The 24,536-nt window shown below is 42.1% G+C and overlaps 2 protein-coding genes across 6 annotated transcripts in view; one reads left to right on the plus strand and one right to left on the minus strand.

The window, feature by feature from the left end:
- Nucleotides 1-741: 741 nt before the first annotated feature.
- Nucleotides 742-8,457, minus strand: NUDT2 (nudix hydrolase 2). Of its 4 annotated transcripts, none has more exons than XM_075739634.1 (3): nt 8,333-8,457; nt 6,724-6,881; nt 742-1,268 (listed from the first exon to the last, which is right to left on the minus strand). In XM_075739634.1, exons 2-3 carry the CDS (start codon nt 6,854-6,856, stop codon nt 955-957), a joined length of 447 nt encoding a protein of 148 aa, XP_075595749.1. In that variant the 5' UTR covers nt 6,857-6,881; nt 8,333-8,457; the 3' UTR covers nt 742-954. The 4 variants fall into 4 exon arrangements, with proteins under 4 accessions (XP_075595749.1, XP_075595752.1, XP_075595750.1 ...); XM_075739637.1 differs by lacking the exon at nt 8,333-8,457 and adding an exon at nt 8,115-8,303; XM_075739635.1 differs by lacking the exon at nt 8,333-8,457 and adding an exon at nt 7,928-8,084.
- KIF24 (kinesin family member 24) overlaps nt 1,183-24,536 on the plus strand; it is a 41,941-nt gene continuing 18,587 nt past the window's right edge. The window contains exons 1-6 of one of the 2 annotated variants that reach the window (XM_075739631.1): nt 1,183-1,287; nt 10,234-10,320; nt 15,857-16,484; nt 19,769-19,958; nt 21,831-21,928; nt 24,004-24,219. In XM_075739631.1, coding sequence (XP_075595746.1) covers nt 15,871-16,484; nt 19,769-19,958; nt 21,831-21,928; nt 24,004-24,219 — 1,118 coding nt within the window. In that variant the 5' untranslated portion in view covers nt 1,183-1,287; nt 10,234-10,320; nt 15,857-15,870. Of the gene's footprint in view, nt 1,288-8,581; nt 8,660-10,233; nt 10,321-15,856; nt 16,485-19,768; nt 19,959-21,830; nt 21,929-24,003; nt 24,220-24,536 lie in introns of those variants that run through there. The other variant, XM_075739629.1, reaches the window with a different exon arrangement.

Here is a 24,536-nt window from a genome sequence, read left to right on the forward strand (position 1 = left end):
AGTTCGCCGGGATTCAGAAAACCTCATTGCTCACCTAAAAATTTTAGTAATTCCATCATGCTTTTTTTGGTATTTATGTACCAAAACATCCAAAAGATTATGAACCATCACTAACTGAACATGCATAATAACACAGAGTGCTAAGGACCTCAACTCCAAATGTCAATGACAAAAGAGAGGTCCACAGGAAAGCTGATGCAGGCAAGCGCATCTGTAGCACAAGCTTCTGTGATCATCCAGCTTAAGTACCTACAGCCCAGCACTGGCAGCGCACTTGGCCCTGCTGCCCACACACGCGTGCAGGCTGCAGCCACAGAAACACAGATGCTGTCAAATGGACAGGAGATTGCACATTAGCTTAGATATTCTGTGCAGAAAATGCTATATAAGGCAGACAGATTTCCCTCTTCCAACCCTGTGAATAATGTATGGCCAATGGGTCTGTTAAAGAGCAAAAAAGGAAAAGAAAGAGGCAGAGGAACTCCAAGTTTACCATTTGAATACTGTATGTCAACTGTTTACTAAGACTCTTTGGATGGAAAATGTTTTCGTAAGAGTACATTAGTGATGTATGTAAATTCATGATACAAACAAATAAGACCTGAAATGATTTGACAAGTTATCACAGCATATCAGTGGAGGAGTTGGGAACAGAACTACTGCTTCCCTATTTGAAATGCAAGGTGCAACTTCTGCAGTAAACATTTTGTTATTAAAAATCTCCATATGCTCATTTTCTTAACTCTAATTCTACATCAGCAAGTCAAGAAATATCAACTGTTTGATTTTTCCAAGAGATCTGTGGTTGTTCAGCACTTCAAGGGAAGAAAAAAAAAAAATGGAAACAGGGACAGAGGAAGTCTTTGTTAGCTCTGGGTTTCAATTCAGACATCTCTGGCTCATGGTTGAACTGGACCATGCTTTAAAAATTCCCCTTATCCTTCACAAAAGCATTTATTCTTTGGAACAGAGAAATTGATGCACTTCTTTCAGTGTCGCTTGCATGTCTTCATATTCTGCAAATTTGCAAGCATCCTCCAGGTTCAGCCATTGGAAAGCTTGGTGTTCTTCCGAGAGCTTGATTTCTGTGTTACAGTCCTTCATTTCTGCCAGCCAGTAAATGACGGTCTTAGGTTTGCCACGGACAGGATAGTGCAGTTCTTTCTTGTACCCTTCTATGAGGGTGAGCTGACTGGCCTGAAGACCTGCCTCTTCCTGTGTTTCCCGGAAGGCTGTCTGCAGGTCATCCTCTCCTGGATCCACGTGGCCTGTCAAGAAGGTGAAAAAGTAAGTGTCTGAGAAGAAAACGCAGATTTTGTTTATTCAGTTGACAAAAGGAAACACTGGGAGACAGATGACAGTATGTTGTAGCTGATACAATGGAAAACGGAGAACAGAGACTGCTTTTGCAACTCTTGTATCTTGATTTGTCTTTCTCTCATGGCTTTTAGGATCATTGCTTATCCTACAGCTTCTGAAACTCCCAGTGGCCTGTCAGCAGTAGATGTCTTTTCTTCCCTCTCCTCTTCTGAAGCACTCTGCACCCGTAACGTTCCACCCTAGATCATACCAAGGATTGAGGGCCTCAGGAATGCTTTTCCTTTAGCCAGTTAGAGGGGAGATGCCTCATCTGCACGACTCAAAGTCCTCTCTCAACCCTCCCCTCTCACGGAAGCTTAAGGCTCAATTCTGCAAAACTCTTACTCGTGCCAACAGCCCAGAAACAACGGGACCAGGCACCAACGAATGCCATTCAAAAGGTGGGTTTCAGTCAGGCAGTTAGGGGTATTTTCATTTCTCTCTCATATTATCCTCTGAAACACAGCAAGCCTAAAAGCCAGTCCTTTCACCAGCTCCATAATTCTTCTAGGACACATAATTTATTTTATGTTGCTCAGAATGAGAGGTGCCATTACAAACAACGGATAAATATAACACATCCCCAGCTGTTTGTACTTTTGTTGAGAAATGTCAGATTTGGTTTTCTCATGAAAGCTCCAGACCAGAACATAAATAGAACAAGCCAAGCAATATCTCAAAAAAGCAACATAGGAGGAATTGGGAACCTTCAAGAGGAAAAAAAAAAAAAGTTAAGCTTTATTTTGCCCCCGGTGTCACTATTTTCTATGCAGCTGGCTGCAAATAGCCATAATTTCATCATACAGATGAACTTTTCCTCAGGGTCCAGGTACCCAGAGCTGACCTTCAGTACTAAAACTGGGGTAGGTGGGAAGCTCATTTTGCTTTCCTAAGAGGTCTCACTCACTTCTTTGTCTGTGTATCAGAAGCTTAATGACTTCTTACAATGTGACATCATCTCAAATTTAAAATACGCTTCTATTTCAAACAGCAACTGTGCAGAAAACAGCATCTGATGTTGCATTTGACATCTCGGATCTTTTCAGATCAAATACACTGAGGCTTTAAGTAAAAATATTTTCCTCAAGCACTGCAAGTCAACATATCTCCTTCTTTCTGACAAAGTAAGTGTTTCCATAGCTGGGACTTTTACTAATAGATGAGAAACAGAATCCACTTGGCCTTGCACACTGGATTACTTTTACAGTACCCAGTGCAAATTCCCACAGAACATCCATGAACAGTAAGTAACCACTATTTTTTATGCTAATCATGATTGGTAGTCACCAAGCGTGCAGTGAGTTGAGGTACCAATAAAGCTGCTCTCCAGCTTAGCAAAAGGCAATCACCTTACCACGCTGTTGATAACCTGAAGTCTAAGCTCAGTTAAGTTTCCAGCTTTGTGCAACAGCCTACCTACTGGGAGGGAAAAGGTCTGCTGGGAGCACCTCACACCACAGCTTCCAGATCCTCCAGTGCAATTCCAATATGCTCAGGAAGAAAATGAACCCCTCATCCCCTTCCCGCCAGCCTCAGCTAGTGCAAGGTCACAGTTCTAGGAGCAGAGATGAGGCTGATGAAGCTCATGTGGGGGGATTCAAGCAAGTCCAGTTTAATCCCATAAAGAGTTGAAGGTGCTTTTAAAATATCAATGTACAGCTATAGCTGTAAATTGCCTTTTGCATGCTCTTGGAGAAATCATTACAACTTCTCATTCTGGTTCCTGCCACATTAAATCTACAGCTGCATCATATACAAGATACGTTACTGCATCACATAACCTGAGGCTGCCTTTGAAGACTACTCATATCGTAGAAAATACATTATGTAATAGCTCTCCTTCATTTTTTGCCCCCAAATCTGTACCAAGCTACTATTAAAGGCTGCCATCAGATTGTGTCTTTTTATGGAGAAGGCTGAGCTACTTAAAATTTTTGCCTCAGTCTTCACTGGCAAATGCTTGAGCCACACTGCCCAGGTCACAGAAGGCAGGGACTGAGAGAATGCAGAACCACCCACTGTAGGAGAAGATCAGGTTCGAGAATATCTAAGGAACCTGAAGTTACACAAGTCCATGGGACCTGATGAGATGCATTCACAGGTCTTGAGTGAACTGGCAGATGAAGGGGCCAGGCCACTCTCCATCATCTTTGAGAAGTCCTGGCAGTCTGGCGAAGTTCCCACCAACTGGAAAAGGGGAAACATAACCCCCATTTCTAAGAAGGGTAAAAAGGAAAACCCAGGGAACTACAGGCCGGCCAGTCTCACCTCCGTGCCTGGCAAGATTATGGAGCAGACCCTCCTGGAGACTATGCTCAGGCACATGGAAAAATATGGAGGTGACTGGTGACAGCCAACATGGCTTCACTAAGGGTAAATTGTGCCTGACAAACTTGGTGGCCTTCTATGATGGGGTTACAGTGTTGGTGGATAAGGGAAGAGTGACAGGCATCATCTACCTGGACTTGTGCAACTGACCCGCACGACATCCTTGTCTCTGAATTGGAGAGACATGGATTCAATGGATGGACCACTCGGTGGATAAGGAATTGGCTGGATGGTCGCACTCAAAGAGTTGTGGTCAACAGCTCAATGTCCAAGTGGAGAACGGTGACGAGTGGCGTCCATCAGGGGTCGGTACTGGGACCGGCACTGTTTAACATCTTTGTCGGTGACATGGACAGTGGGATCGAGTGCACCCTCAGCAAGTTTGCCAATGACACCAAGCTGTGTGGTGGGGTCGACATGCTGGAGGGAAGGGATGCCATCCAGAGGGACCTTGACAGGCTGGAGAGGTGGGACTGTGCAAACCACATGAAGTTCAACAAGGCCAAGTGCAAGGTCCTGCACGTGGGTCGGCGCAATCCCAAGCACGACTGCAGGCTGGGCAAAGAATGGATTGAAAGCAGCCCTGAGGAGAAGGACTTGGGGGTATTGATTGATGAGAAGCTCAACATGAGCCGGCAGTGTGTGCTTGCAGTCCAGAAAGCCAACCGTGTCCTGGGCTGCATCAAAAGAGGTGTGACCAGCAGGTCGAGGGAGGTGATCCTGCCCCTCTACTCTGCTCTTGTGAGACCCCACCTGGAGTACTGCGTCCAGCTCTGGGGGCCCCAGTACAGGAGAGACGTCGAGCTGTTGGAAAGAGTCCAGAGGAGGCCACGAAGCTGATCAGAGGGCTGGAGCACCTCTCCCATGAGGACAGGATGAGAGAGTTGGGATTGTTCAGCCTGGAGAAAAGAAGGCTCCGGGGAGACCTAATTGTGGCTTTCCAGTACCTGAAGGGGCCTACAGGAAAGCTGGAGAGGGACTGTTTATCAGGGAGTGTAGTGACAGGACAAGGGGGAATGGGTTTAAGCTGAAGGAGGGTCGATTTAGATTAGATGTTAGAAAGAAATTCTTTACTGTGAGGGTGGTGAAGCACTGGAACAGGTTGCCCAGAGAGGTTGTGGATGCCCCATCCCTGGAAGTGTTTAAGACCAAGTTGGATGGGGCTTTGGGCAACGTGGTCTAGTGGAGGGTGTCCCTGCCCACAGCAGGGGGGGTTGAACTAGATGATCTTTGAGGTCCCTTCCAACCCAAACCATTCTATGATTCATTCTATGATTCTATGAGGCTTATAATCTAGAAAACCTTAAATATGTCAAGGGAGGTGATTCTGCCCCTCCACTCTGCTCTGGTGAAATCCTACCTGGAGTACTGCGTCCAGCTCCTCAGCCCTCAGTACCAGGGAGACATGGACCTGCTGAAGCGAGTCCAGAGCAGGGCCACAAACACGGTCAGAGGGGTGGAACACCTCTCCCACGAGGACGGGTTCACAGACTTGGCCTTCTTCAGCCTGCACAAGAGAAGGCACCGGGGACACCTTCCGGCGGCCTTTCCCTACTTACGGGGCGCTCACAAGAGAGATGGGGACAGACTTTTTAGCAGGGCCTCTAGCGATAGGACAAGGCGTCAGGGTTTTAAACTAAAAGGGGGGAGATTCACAACCGAGAGAAGGAAGACACCTTTCACCATGAGGCTGGCGAAGCACCGCCACAGGTCGGCCCCCGCCCACCACGAGGTGGTCGACGCCCCACCCCTGGAAACATTCAAGGTCGGGTGGCACGGGGCTCTGAGCAACCCCATCGAGTTGAAGATATCCATGCTCATTGCTGGCGGGGTGGACCAGGTGACCTTTAATGGTCGCTCCCAACCCAAACTATTCTGTGATTCTATGATTCTGAGTGCAAGATGTACGCCTACGAGTCATTTCAATCACTTATCCAGAATTACGGTGTTCCCAGTGAAGCTTTCCACACAGCTTTTTCCTCTCACAAAAAAAAATCATGTCCCACCATATGTTTTTTAGTTTTTCAGTAGGCTACAAATTCTACTCCCTTAGGCTTTTGGTGAAGTGGACAAAGGGGGAGGTTTGGAAAGTTTTGTTCTTTCCCTTAATAGGAGAGCGTAGTTGATAGTCTTACAAGATAATTTTTTTTCCAATTTGTAAATTCCTGTTTACAAACTGTTCCTGCACTATACTGTAGGAGCATTGCATTTTACAAAACAAGAAGTAAAAACTAGCAGGAAGAAACCTCAGAGGGTAAAAAAACAGCATATAAGAAGATCTACAAGGAACCTGAAGTATTTCTGCACTGTGTTTTTCCCAGTACCAGGACTACGAATATATACTACCAAACACTGGCTCTGCCATGTGTCTTTACACAAAAGGCATTGCTTTATGCCTTAGGGCACTAGGCTTGCCTTCTCCTTTGGGACCTCACTGATGAATGTGGATGACTTAGGTGAAGGTGGCTGATAAGGTTATTTCTCCTAGCTGTCCCTCTCATCTCTGCTGCATTAGGTATATACTCTTCATCAATGACCTCCTGAACTTAAAGAAACTCCTGCATCTTCCAAGAAAGGCATTTTAAAGCAAATCATCACCCATTTCAGTTTGCCTTCTAATGTTTTGCTGCAAACTGTGACCCTTCTGATTATACGTGGGTCAAACCACCATGCACTGGCAACAGCGGTATCTGGCAGAGCATCAGACCTGAGCGAGAAGGTAATCATTTGTCTAGCTACCTAATTTCAGTTGGCTGCTGAATGTGTGCCAGAAGCATCAGACATCTGAGGAGCAAGACTGGGTGACCTGCCCCCAACTCCAATCAGTCATGCCAAATTGTTTATACAGCCACAATTTGCAAAATATTTCAGCCACAAAACTCCCCACTCTGCTGCGCAAACAGCATAACCAGCAGCTACTGTCAACTGATTAACTGCTCCCCAAAGCTGACCTTAGCAGCATTCAAAGTTCAGTCTGTAATCTCACTCGCTCCCAACACAAACAACATTGAAGTTCGTTAGCAGAACAAACATCACCTTTGGGTGGGGTCCAGTGATGGGTCCCATAGGATGTCTGAAGGAGGAGGTATTCAATACTGTCAGTGACCTTAGAAGATGGTACTGCCTGCAGCCTCCTGTAGATGATCAAGCCACAAGCTCTCACAGCCATGCCCCTCTGTTAGCTGCACAGAGAGCTGTGGAAGAGCACAGAGGATCAAGCAGGAACAACATACAACATTTAGCCCACTCTGAGATATGTTTCCTGACTAAAGACAAGTAGTTTGTTTGAGCTATAAGTCATCCATCTATTTGTAGCTGCTACACAATTAAACTGCATTTTATTAACTATCTTTGAATTGAAAAAAAAATAATCAGTTCTTTCCTTTTAAAACAAGGAAACAGTAACCGCTATAAAAGCTTTAAAAAAAAGTTATTAAGAAGCATGAAATATGACCTGCATGACATTTTTTTACTGTTGATATATTACAAACCATACTGTAGGGAGAAAAAAAAAAAGAAAAAAGGAAAAGGAAAGCTAGTGATTAACATTCTGAAGCTTTTCAACTGCAAAAATCCAAAGGCTCAGTGCAAAGATAATACCCTAACATTACCAGAATTGCTTCTGTAAGTGGCATACAGAAATAATTGCTCAAGACAGATCCCCTGCAGCAGAGAACTGCTCAAGATGCCAGTGGCAGAGCTAAAAAAATAAATGCCAAAGGACAGGCTCTCTGCCGTCTGGGGTAGACATGAGGCTATTATACAAAATTAAAAGCTTCTTGGCATACATGTTAAGCACTAATTTGATGTAAACAGAAAGGAACATACCTCGTAAGTGACAAATATTGTAACCAATAAGCTATGCAGCCAGGACAACAGGTCCTATACAAAAAAAAAAAAAAAAAAAAGCAAGCAATGGAGATGAGAAATCCATGTTAAAGAATACAGCAATTCCCAGTTCCAGGCAGAGCTTTGCATTTTGACAGAGCTGCACATTTCACTAAGTAATAAATTTACATAACACTGTTTTTCCCCGGGATACCCTGGGAGTCATCATGACACCTCCAGTTTCCAAACTGGCAAACCACAGCACAGAGCCCTTCACCACCAACCAAGCCCCACGATGGTGTTCAGCTACCTTGGTTAACCCCTCTTTAACTCTCAATGAGTTTCTGACCAGCCACGCCGAAGATGACCCCCACTGCCAGGCACTAAACGCCCGGGCAGCGCAGGCACCAACCTCGGCCGATTTGCAGCCAAGAGGCCGCCACGGCCGGAGACCAGCACCACCTCCCGTGCGCGCCTGGAAACGCCGCGCTCGGAGGCCCAGAGCCTGGAAGGACAAACCTCTCCCAGGGCCGTTAGGCCAGCGGCCCCCGGCCTCCCGCTGCCAGCGACCCCGGGGCCCCGCTCCCCTTCCCTCCTACCGCAGAGAATAGCCCTCCGTGCCCCCAGGGCCGCTCCCAGCGGGCAGAGCCGCCCCAGCACCGGGCTGAGGCGGGGGGACCAGGCCTGGCGGAGCCCCTCCGGCCGTTGCCATGGCAGCGGGGCAGCCCGAAGCACGCCGGGACAGTGGGGGAATCGGCCACCGAGACTCAAGCTCAAATCACCCCACCGCAGCCGCCCCCCGAGCCCCCGCCCTCACCTTCGCTTCCGTGCCGGAGAGTAGGCGGGGCGTGGCGCACGACTGAAGGCAGCTTCAGCCAATCACAACGGCACAAGTTCGGGCGATAGCTCCTCCGCTCTCGTTCCGTCCTCCCCTCCCTCTCCCGCTTGTTTCTTGGCTACGCCCCCTTCGGCCGCGGAGACTTCGGATTGGTTTATCCCCGCATGGACACGCCCCACCCGCGCCTCTCCCTTGTTCTATTCGCTAACTGCGGGTGTGAGGCTGCGCGCGAGCTTTTGAAGCGGGAAAAGCGTTGTTGCTATGGAGACGTGGCCTAGTCGCTGCTGCCGAGCGGCGCTGCGGCCGGTGAGTCGCCGCGGGAGCCGCGGGCGGGGAGGGCGCGGCGGCTGGCGGGGGATTCTGTGTGCGTGTGCCTGCCGTGAGGTGAAGGGGCCGGCCACGCCGAGGGAGGGGGGAAGTTGTCCCGGGGGCCGTCACCCTCCCTGGGCAGTGCCGCGGCATCCCTCAGCCCCGTCCCACCGCGGTGCCCGAGCTGGCTGCACTGAGGTATGCTGGGCCGCCCCCTCCATCGGGCCCCGCCCGGCTTTGATGTGTGCGGGGAAGAGAGAAAAGAAACGGGGCGGAACAGCGCAGGGAAGGATGAGAAGAGAGCCCGCACGCGGTGGGGCGCAGTGGGGAGGCGGTCGCTGCGGAAGGGCCCGGCAGCTGGCTGGGTGGAAGGCCCCTGCCTCAGCCCTATGCCCCTTCTTCCGGGGAGTGAGGCTATAAAATTCCTCAGTCTGGGACTAAATTCAGTGAGGGAAGCTATAAATCGCTATGGCGCTAAATTCAGTGACCATGTTCCCCCTCAGTCATACAGTGTTAATTCCAGATGTGTGGCGGTTTGTTTTGATACAGTTATAAAATAAATATTGAAAGTCATTTGGTAAATCTTACTGGCAGGAGAAGCTCGGGCAAAATTTTCAAATAATCAGCATCCCAATATAACTCGTAGATTATTTTTCTTAGCTTGTAGCTGAATATTAGACACTTCCCATTTCCATGCAGCTGTTGGTTAAAGCAGTTGTCAGGGATCAGCTGTAGGATGGGAGTCTCTTCTGCTGAGGTCACCAGACTATACTTAGTGTGAAAGGATGATTATAAAAAATAGCAGTCTCTTGCCAATTGAAACATACTCTGTTGGAAAACAAAATACCCAACTTTTAGTTGTTGTTTTTAAGTCTGTTTCAAAGAGGAAGCAAATGAATTGTAGTTTTAATAACCAACTCTGTATTAGGTATGTCAGTAGCAAAGAAATTAGGAGTGTTGCTGCAGGGAGAAGACCTGCATCATGGTCCAGCTGTAAAATAGTTGTCATTTAACATTAAAAGTATTCCCCCTCTCCAATTACTTTTACTATACTGAAACTATAAGTGTTTATCTATGGCTAGTATTCAGCTTTGTTCCTTGTATCTTCAAAACAGGCTGCTACACCACTTGTTCCAATGAGCAACAGAATGTTTATTACCATGTTGTGTACGTGCACAGGGAACTGCACAGTGTAATCCTATGATCTTACAAAGGGATCTGCTGCAACGTCAAACACTGTTTCATAGATCCCTACCTACTGCATGAAACCAAAATTGTGACTCATGTTACAGTACAGATGATCTCTTATGGAGCTTGTATTTATAAAAGTGCAACTGCACTGTATTTGTAGGAATAGCCTAGTTTGCAAGGAACAGGGTCAGAATAATTAAAGCATTTCATGTGGTCCTCTGGGAAAGCAAATTAGCTATTCACTTCTGGAGGGCTAAATCAGATTTGGCTTTGGATCACAGTTAGAAAAGGGCTTAATATTCAAATGAATAAGAAATAAAGATGGATGACTGGTGATGTGAGTTAATAAGTCTCCCTTTTCTCTATTGTATGATTGCCAGATCAGCTTCATTCTGGTCGTCTTCTACACTCCAAAAATCAGCAAACACTTTGACACAGATGGAGCCTGTGCTGAAGACTTGTTTGAGGTAACGTGGTTACAAGTAAGGAGTACAATGCACTTCTATAGTTGTGGTCAGGAAAGGCAACATACCTACCTGCTACATGCGTTTACAAATTTTTTAAGTTCTTAAATTTTGTTTTTATAAGGTATTTGTAAAGCGAAATGATTTACATAATAAAGTGATAGGCAGGAAAACAAGGTGCTGTTTAGGTTTTGTACACTCATTATCAATTACTACTTTTATCACATGCCCTTGAAAATTGTTCCTAATAAAATTATATAATGATCAGACCAGAGTTTATGATTCAGAATTATTATCTTGGAAAACTTGCAGGATTAAATGTATAGTTGCATTAATTTGCATTTGTAGGAGTGCTCCATAAGGTTTCTTTCCTTTGCCATGACTTAATTTCCCTAGTTTAAAATATGGATATAGTGTTACTTGGGTTGTGTCTCGGTGGTAACACTCAGGAGTGTCAGTGGAAGTCAGCTAAAATTATCAGGTAAATATGGGTGAGCTAGAGTGGGATAATAGGGCATGTGAGTGTTATTCAAGTGAACAGTGCACTGAGATCTTTAACTTATTGGAGGTTAATAAGGATCAAGATATAGTGGTCTAAGGCTGCTTTATTCTTAATATAGTCTATGAAAGGATTTTACATGATTTATTTTATGCACAGTGTCTGACACTTGCTGAGTAGGTATCTTTGAAGGCCAGCCTTTCTTCTACTTTGAAAACTGCATTGAGTATGAAAAGATCTGTGTAAGAGCTAATTAATAATTAAAAGCATATGAAAATGGTGGATCAGCTCCTAGAGCATAATTTTGTGGTAAGTTAATTTCCTTCAGAATATGTAAAGTGTAACCACTCTTTTCTGCTATTTATGCCTGTCTTTTCTTTTTTCCCCAGCTTTATGAACTTTAAGAAACCTCTGTTACAGAAACAGAGCAGGAATTTACTGATGACAAGCTGTGACCTTATTCTGTGCTTTGAGTTGGTCCCTTTATATAAAATTTTAACCCTTTTTTACAATACGTACTTATCTACTGCCAGCAACTGGCAGCCTTTTAAGATCTTCATGAAACTTTGCATAAAAATAAGTTGTAGAGAACTCAGGTTTGCCACATTGTTAAAAGAGTAGCTGCTGCCCAAGCACTCTCACACCATTCATGGTGTTGCACGTGCGCGCGCGCACACACACACTCTTTTATTCTTGGGTGTGCTTCCTCCTTCTTCAGGCTCAACCCTAGGTTTCCCACAGCAGAGTCTCACATGTCAGATTTTATAAAATAATTTAATTGAAAGGTGCAGCAGCAGGATCAGCCTGGGCTGCATGCCTCCAAAGAGGGGGACCCAGAACAAAGACATCTCGGGGCAATTACACCCTTGGGTCCCGTACACCCGGCCCTCATGCGCCCTTCGTGCGCTGTCCTTGTGTCCTTTAGTCCAATGGTGATTTTTGGTCTGGGGTCTTCTAACATCTAATTGGATTCTTCCTCTGTGTCCAGACAGGCAGGCTCTTATCTTGTTGACTTGCAGTTTCCACAGTTTTCCCCGATGGCTGGAGCATCCTTGTCTTCTGGTTTATACTCCTTGTGCACCTGCAGTCGCTGGTGGAACATGGAGAACTGGAGTCCCACACTTGGAAAAAACCAATACCAAGACATTAGTGCGATATCAAAATACTTTCCCATACTAAAAGACTCAACGTAGCACTGTACTAACTGTTAGGAAAACTACTAGGAAAATTACTGAGAAAAATACCTCTATGCGGCCTAAAGGCTTCAGCAAATCTAGCTACTCATGCTAAGTAAAGCTAAGTAAACAGCACAAATCACACTGTATTATAATCCTAAGTAATTTATTCTAATTAAACTCTACTTATTTATATTAAACAACTAATTTCCCTCAATATACATAAAGATGATAGGCTGACTGGTCCCTCGTTGAGATATCCCACATGTTCCAGCAGTAAGGTATATCACCATGAACTGTTTCTCCCTCGCTGCTAGCTTGTGTATTAGTAAGTAAAGATGCTCTGGACTTCATTGTCTTCATTGTTTCACTGATGAGCTTCAGCATGTTGTCAGTGGCAAAGCAGGTCCCTTGTGTGAGGAGAAGGTGAAAATTTCAAAGTGAAGCTGAGTCTTTCTGCCAGCTACAATGACAAGGGCAACCACTAAACAGTGAAGAATTACAAGCGATGTTGTAATAGGGATTGAGTGAAAAGTTGTTCTTAGGCCTGAGACTATGTGGCCTTATAACTGAGTGCTCATGGAGAATTATACCTCAATACTGATTCACTTCTTTCTCAAAATTATGTTCTATCCTACTATTTTAAGAGGTCTTAGGCTTTTGTCTCAGCTTCACTGTTTTCGGCGAAGCTACCCATAGCTTTGCAGGGGAAAAGACCTGGGCTTTGATATGAAACTACCACACTGAAGAATGTTATATTTTTCTACCCCAGGACACAATGTTCTCTAAGGTGAACAAACCAAATTAGATCCTGACAGTAACTGAGGAAATGCTGGCTGTTATTTATTGTAAAAAAGTAAAGCCTTCTCCTTTTTTGCCAGAAGATGGCATTATCATTAACAGTTTAGAATTCTTAAAACCTACCAATACTCCTCTTATTTCTTTACAAAGCCAATCTAATTTGAGAATTATGTATCTATTTTAGAAACAGTGTCTTCAGACACAAAGAACTCTACAGTGCTGGACAAATTAAGGTATTCTTTTAATGAGAAGAAAGGTGCTCCTTTCTTTTAGAGCATTGCCAATTATAAGGCCAGAAGGGTTTCACTGACAACCGTAATTTGCCCTGAATTCTCTTGTGTATGAACCAGACCACATCTTTTAGAAAATTGTCTACTCTTGAATTTTAAAGTAATCAGAAATGCTGGAACCCATCCCCATGATGATTGCTTAATTTTTTTTCCATGGTTAATTAATTGTTACTCCTTTATTAGTCAATATTTGGTCTTCCTAGGTTGTAAAATCACTGTTCTATGGATGGAGAGACACTGGAGTTATCTCCTGAAACCACCTAGATCCAGTAAGATTTATTATATCTGGGGAAGCAGAAGCAGTTATATTACTTCCTGGGCCAGCTCTTGTTAAGAAGCCATTTAGTTGCTTTCACATGGCACAGAGCTGTAGCCAGTAAGCTGTGCAGAGCTGCTTACATGTCTCGTATCTTTGGCAGTACCTATGTTACTTGGATTTTCTTTATTTTGAGAATCCTAATCCCTTGTTACCCCAGGTAATGGGAATCTGTCTGGACATTGCAGGGTCATGTTGAACTTCAGGTCCATCAACACCCCGAAGTCCTTCTCCTCAGGGCTGTTCTCAATCCATCCTCTGCCCAGTCTGTCACTATGCTTGGGATTGCACCGACCCATGTGCAGGACCTTGCACTTGGCCTTGTTGACCTGCATGCGGTTCACATGGGGTCCACCTCTCAAGCCTGTCAAGGTCCCTCTGGATGGCATCCCTTCCCTCCAGCATTTCAACCAAACAGCACCATTTGGTGTCATCAGCAAACTTGCTGAGGGTGCACTCAATCCCACTGTCCATGTCCCTGACAAAGATGTTAAATAGTGCCAGTCCCAGTACCGACCCCTGAGGAACACCACTAGTCACTGGTCTCCATTTGGACACTGATCTCCTTTTTATCCTCTCTTCTTTCTCCTGTGCTCATTATCATTCAAACAGGGGTTATCACTGAATTAGTTCTTGCACTAGTCTTTGGCCACTCTGTATTAAACTTAAGCATATATACAGATGTAAGTGTAATGTAGGATACAGAATGAAAACAGACGAAAGAAATCTGCTGGATTGTTTTCATCTTTAACAGATTTTCAGTATACTTTGAGACTGGTGTTTCAGCTTCATGTTCTAACTGCTCCTTTCATCAAACAAAAGAAGTTTCCCATGGTGGTGCATACAGACAGTTGCATGGGACCTCTACTGGTTTTATATTTTAAATTACCTTATGTAAGACAGGCATTTTTTTCAAAAACATAACCCTTCTTTAAATGAAGTTCAAAGCTCCTGTGGAATTCTATCTATTAGAGAAGTTGGCAATTGTGAATGCTTGTAAAAAGCCTTGCACATGTGTCATAGTTAGCCACTGTGATCTTAGGGTTTGCTATCCTTATTGTCAGTTTTGATTTCTCTTTCTCAGGATCTAATAATCTCATTACAGGCTCTGACTTTACCTCAAGATTCAGAATTGCATTACATACACAATAAATAAGTCGACGTACAGACCAATGCTTTTGTCTTGAAGTTTGTTATTGCTGAATCTCATATTTTTATTATGGCTCACTACTATCTACAGCTTAGACTCTAGCTTCTATGACATTTTAGATGTCCTCTATTGTACCTCTTGGCCTTGGTAATATCTTATACAATCAGCACTTTAATAGAGTTGTTATTGTTTTGTTGTTATTATTATTCCAACATAATGTGTTAATTAATTTTAATAGAATCAGATTTGGGGGTGATATTTGGTGACCTTATTTTCTTATCTAATGTTATTGCAGACATGCTTGAAAATCCTGCCAAAGAACTTACCTTGAATTACAGGGGGAAAACTTAGTCTTCAATAACTTGGTTTTGTTGAATGTTATTGTAACCTCCAAACATGAGTACAAACGGTATTTGGTAAGGTCCTAGACTGGACAAAGATATAATAAGGCAGTGTGCAACAGATACTTGAAGTGCTATCATTTTTCCATTTTATGGAACAAGTAAAAATATCTGCAGATATTAATCCATGTGGATATAGACAGCTGCACAATCCATTGCTAGGGGGACATGAGTGAAGGAGTTGAGGTTTTTTTGGCATACCTTTCAGTGATGCATGTTGCTTTTTTGGGTTTCCCAAGAATGCAAGTATGGCGTTCCAATTGCATATATAGATTTAGAGAAATTCTGTGTTTCAGATTTTGCAGAATGTTTTAGTTATTCTGTCAAGAACATTTAGAAACGCTCACAAGATTCATGACATACACGAGACAGTTACACAACAAAACTACAACTTTGCTGTAGTTTGTCTGTAAGATGAATGGTCTTAATTATTCAGCTTGAGGTGAGGACAAATTCAATTTCTTCTCCTTTGGTTAGTTAACTAGGGATAGCCGACCCACAGTACACCACATGCCCTGATATTAAATTGAGTGTCTAAAATTAGGCATTTTACATTCTGTAGCTTGAGGACAGGGTTTCAGTAGCTGCGGCATTCATCAAGTAGACATCAGGCGTGTAGGAACTCTGCAGCAGTAAGTAACACTGCATTGTGCATTTCTTACGCATTATTGTGTATTGTCTGTAATTTTAAAATATAGTTTAATAGATAAAATATTTGTTTCATATTTACTTTTCTGTTGTTATTACTATATTCTGTAGTGTTTGGCAGTCTAGTGTATTGTAAACTTGAAGCTTCTAGCCTAACTGCAGGTAATGGCATCAGGAAATGTGTAGTTTCTTCATTAGTAACTTTGTCAGATGTGATGCTTCATATTTTTCTAATTTTTATTTTGTTTATTTCTTGTAGACTTTAGCTTGAAGATGGCATCATGCCTTTATGAATGCCTTTGTGAGGCAGAACTTGAAAAATACTATCCCCATTTTGCTGCCTGTGGTCTTCAGAAGATTGATGAGCTTGCCAGAGTTTCCATGAAAGATTATACCAAACTGGGGGTCCATGACATGAATGACCGCAAAAGACTCTTTCAGCTCATTAGAATAATCAAAATTATGCAAGAAGAAGACACTGCAGACTTAAGCAAGCAAGATTTTCAACCAAGTGGCCTTTTCATTAAGCCTCGGGTGACCAGATCAGGTCCCCGTAGACAGCTGCGTTTTGAGTCCTTCTTTGAAGAAAATGATGGAACAGTTAAAGACTCTGAGTCTGAATCATATGGTTCATCTGATTTCGGTGCCAATGAAGAGAAGAACAGTGTAGGGGAAATGTTGGGACACATTCAACCACATGATTCAGACCTGAGCAGGTTAACTAGAAGAGACCTAAGTACGCCTGGAATATGCACAAAAAAGGACCTGAGTTGTCCAACAGTTTCTGATGAAATTGCTCCTCTCCTGGGGGATTCTGAAGCTCCTATCATACAAAGAATAACTCATATTTCAGGGTACAATTATGGACTACCTCATTCCTGTATCAGGTAATAATAATTTGCCTTTATTTTGCTATATCTCAAGTTAGTCATATTTAACTATTTCTTCATTATGGAGGAGGATATGTCTTCATCACCTCCAAATAAGCAATTCTACCCCTACAGACCAATGCATAATTTTATAGAGAAGAGAGATATTAATAAACATTTGTGACTTTCTAAGTCTCGTAGAAGGAATCAGCTGAATTTCACCAGCTGCTTCTCATCAGGGTTGTCTAAGAATAGTCTTTAATGTCTTTCAGGATATAAGGCTTTGTTTTCTTGGTGTTTTGGTCAATCTTTCTTTCTTTTTTTCTTTCCATGAGATTACCTCCCAAAACATTATTTTTTCAAAATATGGCATTGTCAGTTGATATGTTTGTCATTTTTTTCCCGGTAAAAAGGTTACATGCTGTGATGGCTGTATTTGTTTATAAACTGGAGTTTTAAAAAGAAAGAGAATGACTGTGATGGGATATAAATGTGGTGCTGAGGAGGATGCCTTGCAGGTGCTCCCCAAGTACATTATCTGTAACTTTAATATTTTACCCAGTGTTTGGTAGCAGAGGGACCATGGTTATCTTGAACCACTAGTAAATTTACCCAGGCAACATTTTTAAAGCACAAAATACTTTTTCTCCTGATTCAGTAGCAGAGCATGTACCCCCTGCAAACATACTACCAGCATCTAGCTCATTGCAATGCAGTTGTGACGGTTGTGTTTTAAAATGTGGTGAAGAGAGGCAGTTGTATGAGATCGGCACTTTGCCTGCTGAGGCTGCAGGGAAAGATTTGGTGTGTAGGAGGATCCATGGAGTTGGGGTGTCAGTTACAACTCCCATTGAGCGTGCATGTAGCCTGGAGGGATAGATGCTGTTGCCACAGTGGAAAAGTACTAAGGTGACATAGTACTTAGAGCACTTAAACCGTGAAATGCAAGACAGAGGTTTATAACTCCCTTTTGATGGAAAAAAATAATTCCTATCTTCCAGAGAACTGCATTAATCTCCTACATACATTGGCCTCTTAGTGCATTGTCTGTCTCTTCTAGAAGTTGAGCCAAGGTGCCACTAAAAGGGCAGCATCCATAGCCTGGCAAGTAAAAAATGATAAAATATAACCTAATGGCTCAGCTAGAAGAGTTCAAGACTTTTAATGCTGTGATAGAGCCATGTTCTCTATTGTTCTCACTTTCTTTCCTTGTTCTTTTTTTTCTAAGCACATTCTTCTATGCCTAGCATTATGGTTCATCATGTGGGCTTTCTGCATCTTCTTCCTGACATGCCTGAGCTTCTCTTTTTCCTGTTTTGACTGCAGAGTATGTGTTGTGCTTCCAGGCTTGGTCCAGTCTGCTGACACTTAGGTTTGTGATTCCTGTTTTGCAAGTGCCTAACTCCTTACCTGAATTCATCCATTCCAATGTCACCTTGTGATTTCACAACTGCAAAGACTAATCTCATCTATGAGAAACAAGGGAAACCAGTGGCATGATTTTAGATGGCAGAAAGATAAAGAGCTTTTTTACTATCTTTAAATATGTTTTGCACTTGCCTACAACAAATGGTTTGATTTTGACAGTAGCAGACAGTGCGTAATGATTCTTCTGACCTATTGTCTAATCAGGTTTCTAATGATCTGTGTCAAGATTTTTGTTTTTCTAGTAATAAAAACATATATTTTGTTATAAAATACAGTTTCTGTTTAAGAAAGATTAATAGAAAATCTAAATTTCAGGTTCAGCATATAGAATTAAAATGGATTCTGTTCCCATAAAAATATATTCAACGAGGTGTGCCTCTGGACTAGAAAGAATCAATGTCTTTTCTCTCATAAACAGAGTCTCCAAGTCTTCAGTTTTTCCTTTCTCCAAGTCTTGCAATCAGTCCTTCCTCCTTCAAGCTCTTAGAGCACAACAGTCTCTTTCTGCAGGTCTGCCTCTTGCCAGACATGAGAATTAAACTTCAGAGCCTCTGATCATTTGTTGGACAACATTTGGCACCTAGTGATATCCATATGCTCACACTAGCTTACAAAGCATCTTATTTCAAGTATCATTGCCTTTTTTTTCAGGGTAAAGAATTTTCCATCTAAATGCAGGGCCTGATCCTGGCCTACATGGGAAAGATGTACTAAAATTAAAGGGACCTCTGTTACAAGTAAAGATTACTCGTGTAGTCTTCGAAGACTCTATCTTGAGATTTATATCTGCATGTCATATGCTTCTGGGGAAAAATGCAGCACAACAGCAATGATGCTACAAGCTTGTAGTTGTAATGAGATATTGACTGACTTGTGGGTTTGGTTTTAATTTATTAGACAACTAGTATATGTTAGTTTTCAGTTGCTACATTAAGACATTCTGGAAGGGCATCTGGACAGCATGGCAGAAACCCTACTTTTGGGCAAGCTGGGGCTTAATTAATTTTTTGGTTTTTTTTCAATTGACATTCATATCCAGGCTGGAAATCATTACTTATTTAGCTGAAGACAGCTTGAAAAAAGGAAAGACAGAATGAATACTTTCTGGTTTAATTCAAGCATATTCTGTATGCTACATCACAAAATGCTTTACACAGCAGGTTAATCAATGAAACATGAAATGTCCTCATGTTTTTGAGGTATCTGGAAGAGAATTAAAGTAGACTTACCAAAGTACAAGAACACAACTTTGCCTGTGGTCTGAAACCACATAATTTTTTATGAAAAAAAGACCAAAGGGGAGACAATGATGAGATCAGTATTTCAAATTTTCTTTGAGCTGAATAGGAACATGGTGATACTCTCTTGTTTCCCAGTTTGAATCATTTACTTGTAACCTGTTTAACAGTCTATAATAGGAAGAATGAAAGTAAGTATAAGAGGAAAAGCAACTAAATATTATACCCTCCCCTTTTCACGATCTGTACTGTTATCCATACATTATTAAGTCACTAATCACGACTGTGAATAATTTCAGCAAGATTAAATTTTATTGTTAACTTTCATATTATGCCAGCTTCAATCAATAGTTTGTGGACAACTGAAAATATGCTAGTTCGGCAAAAAGTTCAGGCATGTAACTGTATAAACAGAACTAATCTTTTAACAAAAGTGCACAAAAGTCATCAGTCTATTTCAGAAAAAAACAGCAGAAACTTCACTGTGTAACAATGAGATGTTTTTTGGGTTGTGGTTTTTTTTTTGATATGCCATTAGAGACAGAAATATTTATCTGGTAAAGCTAACAAATTCATGCATATTCTAAATTCTGTAGTAACCTGATTTTAAAATGTAAACCTATACTATTGTTGTAGATCCAATACTTCTGAGAAAGAGACGCCATGGACAGAGAGTGAAAAAATCAGAGTGTGTGTCCGAAAACGTCCTCTAGGCCTGAGAGAGGAGCGACGTGGGGAGGTTAATATCATCACAGTGAAAGATAAAGAAACCCTACTTCTTCATGAGAAAAAGGAGGCAGTTGATCTCACCCAATATATTTTACAGGTAACATGCTCCACTTGAATGTTGTGTTTATGGGCCAGTCACTTGCATGGATGGGATAAAGCAAATTGTGTTTGGAATTTCCATGAGAGGAAACAGAAAAGGGCTGTCTGCATTTCTTGCACTGAAATAGGTGGTGGGCTCTTCTATAAGCTCAGCATTACTATATTTGAATTGCTTCTGACTTATGCCAGCCTGTGGCAGAAAACCCGAGCCCAGAATTTGAAGCCTCAAAAGCATGTCTCTTGCAGCTTTCTTTGCATGTGGCAAAATAAAACTGTCTGCTACATGCCATTGCTGCAGGAGAATTGCCTGCTGCAGAGTGTCCTGATAGCTTTCCAGGGCACTTCAGTGTGGAGTTGCCTTTTCACTATTTCAGCACTGTAGGTCTGTTTCAATGAATCACATAGACCCTCATCACCTCCCTTCCTTTGTTCTCAAATGCTTTTGAAAATTAAGTTCCCTGTTGGTCTTTGTTTCTTAATCTCAAATACCTTGTGCTGTCATAGTTCAAATTCTCACTTTTGACTGACAGCACCAGGAACAGAGCTGATTTCTAGAGAGCAACAAGCCATTCTCACTCTACTGGGTGTTATTTTTACAGTTGGATCCTAGGAACAACTGTTCGGAGTATCCAGTAAAGATTCAGTTTGCAGCTTTCTCAGGCTCAGTTCACGTACCACATTTTACGGTGTGACATATGCAGCAACTGCACCCCACTCCCTCCATCTGACTCCTTATATTTGGCATTTATATGATGCTTATCACTTTAGTAACTCAGTGCTGAAATAATTGCTAATTAATTTTGTTATGTCAATACAGACAAACAAATCTTCCTATCAATCAATATAGTCCAAACAAAAGTGGAAAAGGCCGTGTCTATTCTATATGACCCAGGAGAAATTCTGTGCTTCCTGGTCTGGCTGCTCACCCTGCCTCCATCTCTGGTTCCTATAGAAAGGACGGCAAGGGATACAGAGCAAATGGGAGGTGGTGGGACATACTCCAGCTCCATGGCTGGGGGACCCAAACCGCAGGCCCAATACAGAGCACATCTGCTCTCTGAGCTGAGACTCCCTGGTTTAATCTGCCTGTGCACTAGTGTGGTTTGTGTGCTGTTGAAATGATACTCAGTCCTAGAGATCTACCACCTTAATTTACACTGCAGTGAATTTATTAGAGTGCAATGTTAGACACCAATCCATGGAGGCTGTTTTTGAAAATGTGATGTTTGTGACTGTCCCTACAAACTACTACACTATTCTTAACCTAAAAGGAGCCCATAATGAAGTCTGTTGCAGTGTTTCCAGAGACCCTGCTGCTTTGGGTCAGATCTGGAGTGTGGGAAGTGCGGGGTTTTCTTGCCCCCTTCTGAGATAATACAATCCAGCTTTGCTTAGGAATAGCTTCTGTTTTCTCTGGCACAAAAAGTTTTTAAGTCTGCAGAACAGAAACAATTAATCACAACTGAGGACTAATTTTGAGAGGGTCAAGAGCTGACTCTCATTACTGTTATAGAGTTACTGTAATCTGTATGCTGATTCATTTCAAGAATAGTTTTTCTTTAATTAGTGTTGGGTTATTTTTTTTCTTGTCAGAAGGCTGTGGTATGTTCTGCTTCAGAATGGTGGGAAATTAACGCATCTTTGCTTCTTTTTTTTTTTTTTCCCCTACCCTCAGTCTCTTGATTAGTCATAATAATGTGTTCTTGCATATGTCATGCTGCATGGTAAATGTGCTAGATCACTTTGTACCTGATCCAAAGCCATATGAAGTCACTGGAAAGACTTCTGTTATTTAACTTTACCTTTGAATGGAGGTGAAGGGGAAGTGAAACATATTCATTTTCATGTAAAGATCATATTTATTTTTCAGCATGTTTTTTATTTTGATGAAGTCTTTGGGGAGTCATGTACCAATCAGGATGTGTATATGAAGACAGCTCATCCTCTCATTCAGCATATTTTTAACGGGTAGGGCATCAGTGCTTACATTTCTTTTTTTTTTGCCTTGTTGTTTTATCATTTCATATACTGCTTTAATTTTTCCTTTACACTCTTCATCTTTTGAAAAATACATTCATTTCACCGTTACCACGTACCTTCCCCCTTTTACAATATCTTTGATTGCAGTTTTGACAAAATGAATCAGGGAAAACTTTCTTCACACTTGGTGAGAAATCACAGAGACAGTAAAAATTGCACCTCAGGTGCAACAAAGAGACACTAAGTCCAGACTAGAAAGAAAAAATGTGTGCGAGGATTTCTGAAGTCTAATCTTCACTCTAACAAAGGCTTCTGTGTTGTATAGCACACTCATCTGTAGAGGAATAATATTACTTCTTTCATGAGACTGCTGTGAGATATTTTTGCATGTATTTGTACAGTTCATAGGGCAATAGAAATTATTAATAACCTTTTGATTTATTTTTATGTTATTGATTTTTATTTGCTTAGAAGTTTAATGATAATTACATGCTTCCTCATTAATGCAAAATTGATGGTGGCTTTACATGAGTGATCTTATTTTCATGAAAAGTAACAAGCTTGAATATTATTACATTTTTGAGACTTTGAAGGAAAGGATTACATATCCATACTGAAAAATAACAAAATGCAGCATTTTGCTGAAAATCTTTAGGTATCATCAGCAGAGACAGAGTATCATGCTTTTGAGAAGAGGAAAGTGAATAAGGAGAATAAGGCTTGTAGCTTGCATGTAATAATCACTAAAGGCACAATTTGCACTACAGCTAATCCAGTAATGCCACCAGAAGAGATGCCACTGTTTTTTCTCCACTTTCCCTAACTTTTTTGTCCCTCCTGCTGCATCCCCTTCACTGGCATTGGTCTAATCTGCCACCATGGTGAGCTAATTCTGCAATCTAAGCTGGCAAGAAATTGTTCACTGTGCTTACTGCAGCCCTATATTTTTATCCATTTTTCTGCCAGGGTACTGAGCCAGCTAAAAAATGGGTTTTTTAAGGTAGGGGAGGGAATAAGTAGTTTGTTCTGTAGCATTTCTTTTTTGGCTGATTCAGTTCCCTGAATCTGTTCACATACTTGTGGGTTCAGTGCTTGTATAAGAGCAAGGATGGGGAAGGAGAAGTAGGCACGCAGTAACCCTGACATAGACAGACTTGAAAGGCAGTGGAGCCATATCCTGAGACCTCTTTGGCATTTTATGTGCATTGCCATTATAATCTTAAGGTGATATGACAACAAAGCTGGAGCAATCTGGAATAAACCAAGACTGTGGTTTCACTATCTGGAGTGAGTGAACCAAACAGTTCTCTGCTACTGAAATGATGCTGTGTCCTACCCCTACATTACCATAGGTTAAGTGAAGCCAGTTTGGGCATATTTTGTGATCCTCTGTAAGGTACTTTCAGTTTCTCAGAAACAGCAGAAAATTAGCTTGCAAAAAAAGTGGAAAGATTTCTCTTGTTTCAGTGCAGTGAAGTCAAACATCAGAGCCAGCACAGGCAGAGGTGGCTCGGTAGGATAGGTCACACAGTTGGGAGCAGAGGAAAAGAAGAGCAAGACCTTCCCCTAGGCAACAACTCTTTAGACTGACTTAAGTGTGTGTGGGACTGCAGCCTGAGACAAAGTAGCCTCGCTCAGTATGGTGCTGGGGTGGTAATTTTCATCAAGTACAAAATGTTAATACAGAACCTGACTTCTGGCTGTTTTGCATCTCATGTCACAGTCATTTTTCTGTGATTCATAATTAGTAGGACTGCCATTCATAATCCTGCAATACTTCTGCAGCATCTAAGCAGCTGGAAGAATAATAATGAATTCTTAGCTTCCTTAAACGCATTTTTGGCATCTGGAAGAAAAGAAGAGAGCCAGCACTCTGTGACATGCCAGATCTCCATAGGACATACTTGGGAATCACTGTTAAGTGTTTTGCAGTTTTCCAAATAGGATAGTAAACTAAACCTCATTCCTAAGAGGCCACTATAGATAGATATTGGCGTTGCAGAATCTTTTTTAATAGATATGAATAAATCACGTGACACTAAAAGTATAAGTTATCTTCACAGAGGCAATGCAACCTGCTTTGCATATGGGCAGACTGGTGCTGGCAAGACTTACACTATGATAGGTACTCATCGGAACCCAGGACTCTACGCCTTGGCTGCCAAGGACATCTTTAGACACCTGGAAGCATCACAGTCAAGGAAGGATCTCCTTGTTTTGATCAGTTTTTATGAGATTTACTGTGGACAACTTTATGACCTGCTAAATGGAAGGAAGAGGTATTTAATTAAAAATACATTTCACTATAAACCTATGGTTATGAATCAGTTGGTTACTATTTCTAAATCTGTTACTGTTTCATGCAATTACATTTAACATTACCATTTACTGTAATGTTATGTATTTAATTAGGGTCGTTCCTAGGAGCTACTTAGGGAGGAAGGCAGAATCTGACACAGTATTCTGTGGCATTAATAGGGGCTCCTGTTTTTTACTATTTTGGAAAGGGAAATAAGTATGAATAAGGACCTATGGTTGAGATATGAGCTTATGCTGTTTTGCTTACAGTATAATAATATAATAGCTTACCATCCAT

This window comes from Balearica regulorum, chromosome Z (assembly GCF_011004875.1).
Source record: "Balearica regulorum gibbericeps isolate bBalReg1 chromosome Z, bBalReg1.pri, whole genome shotgun sequence".
Classification (NCBI taxonomy): domain Eukaryota; kingdom Metazoa; phylum Chordata; class Aves; order Gruiformes; family Gruidae; genus Balearica; species Balearica regulorum.

Bases quoted from the DNA above. Each gene is read 5' to 3' on its own strand.
- NUDT2 (XM_075739634.1), bottom strand. From the start codon at position 6,856: ATGGCTGTGAGAGCTTGTGGCTTGATCATCTACAGGAGGCTGCAGGCA. The intron at 1,269-6,723 runs GTGATGTTTGTT...CCTTCTTGACAG, and splicing joins TCACTGGACCCCACCCAAAG to GCCACGTGGATCCAGGAGAG.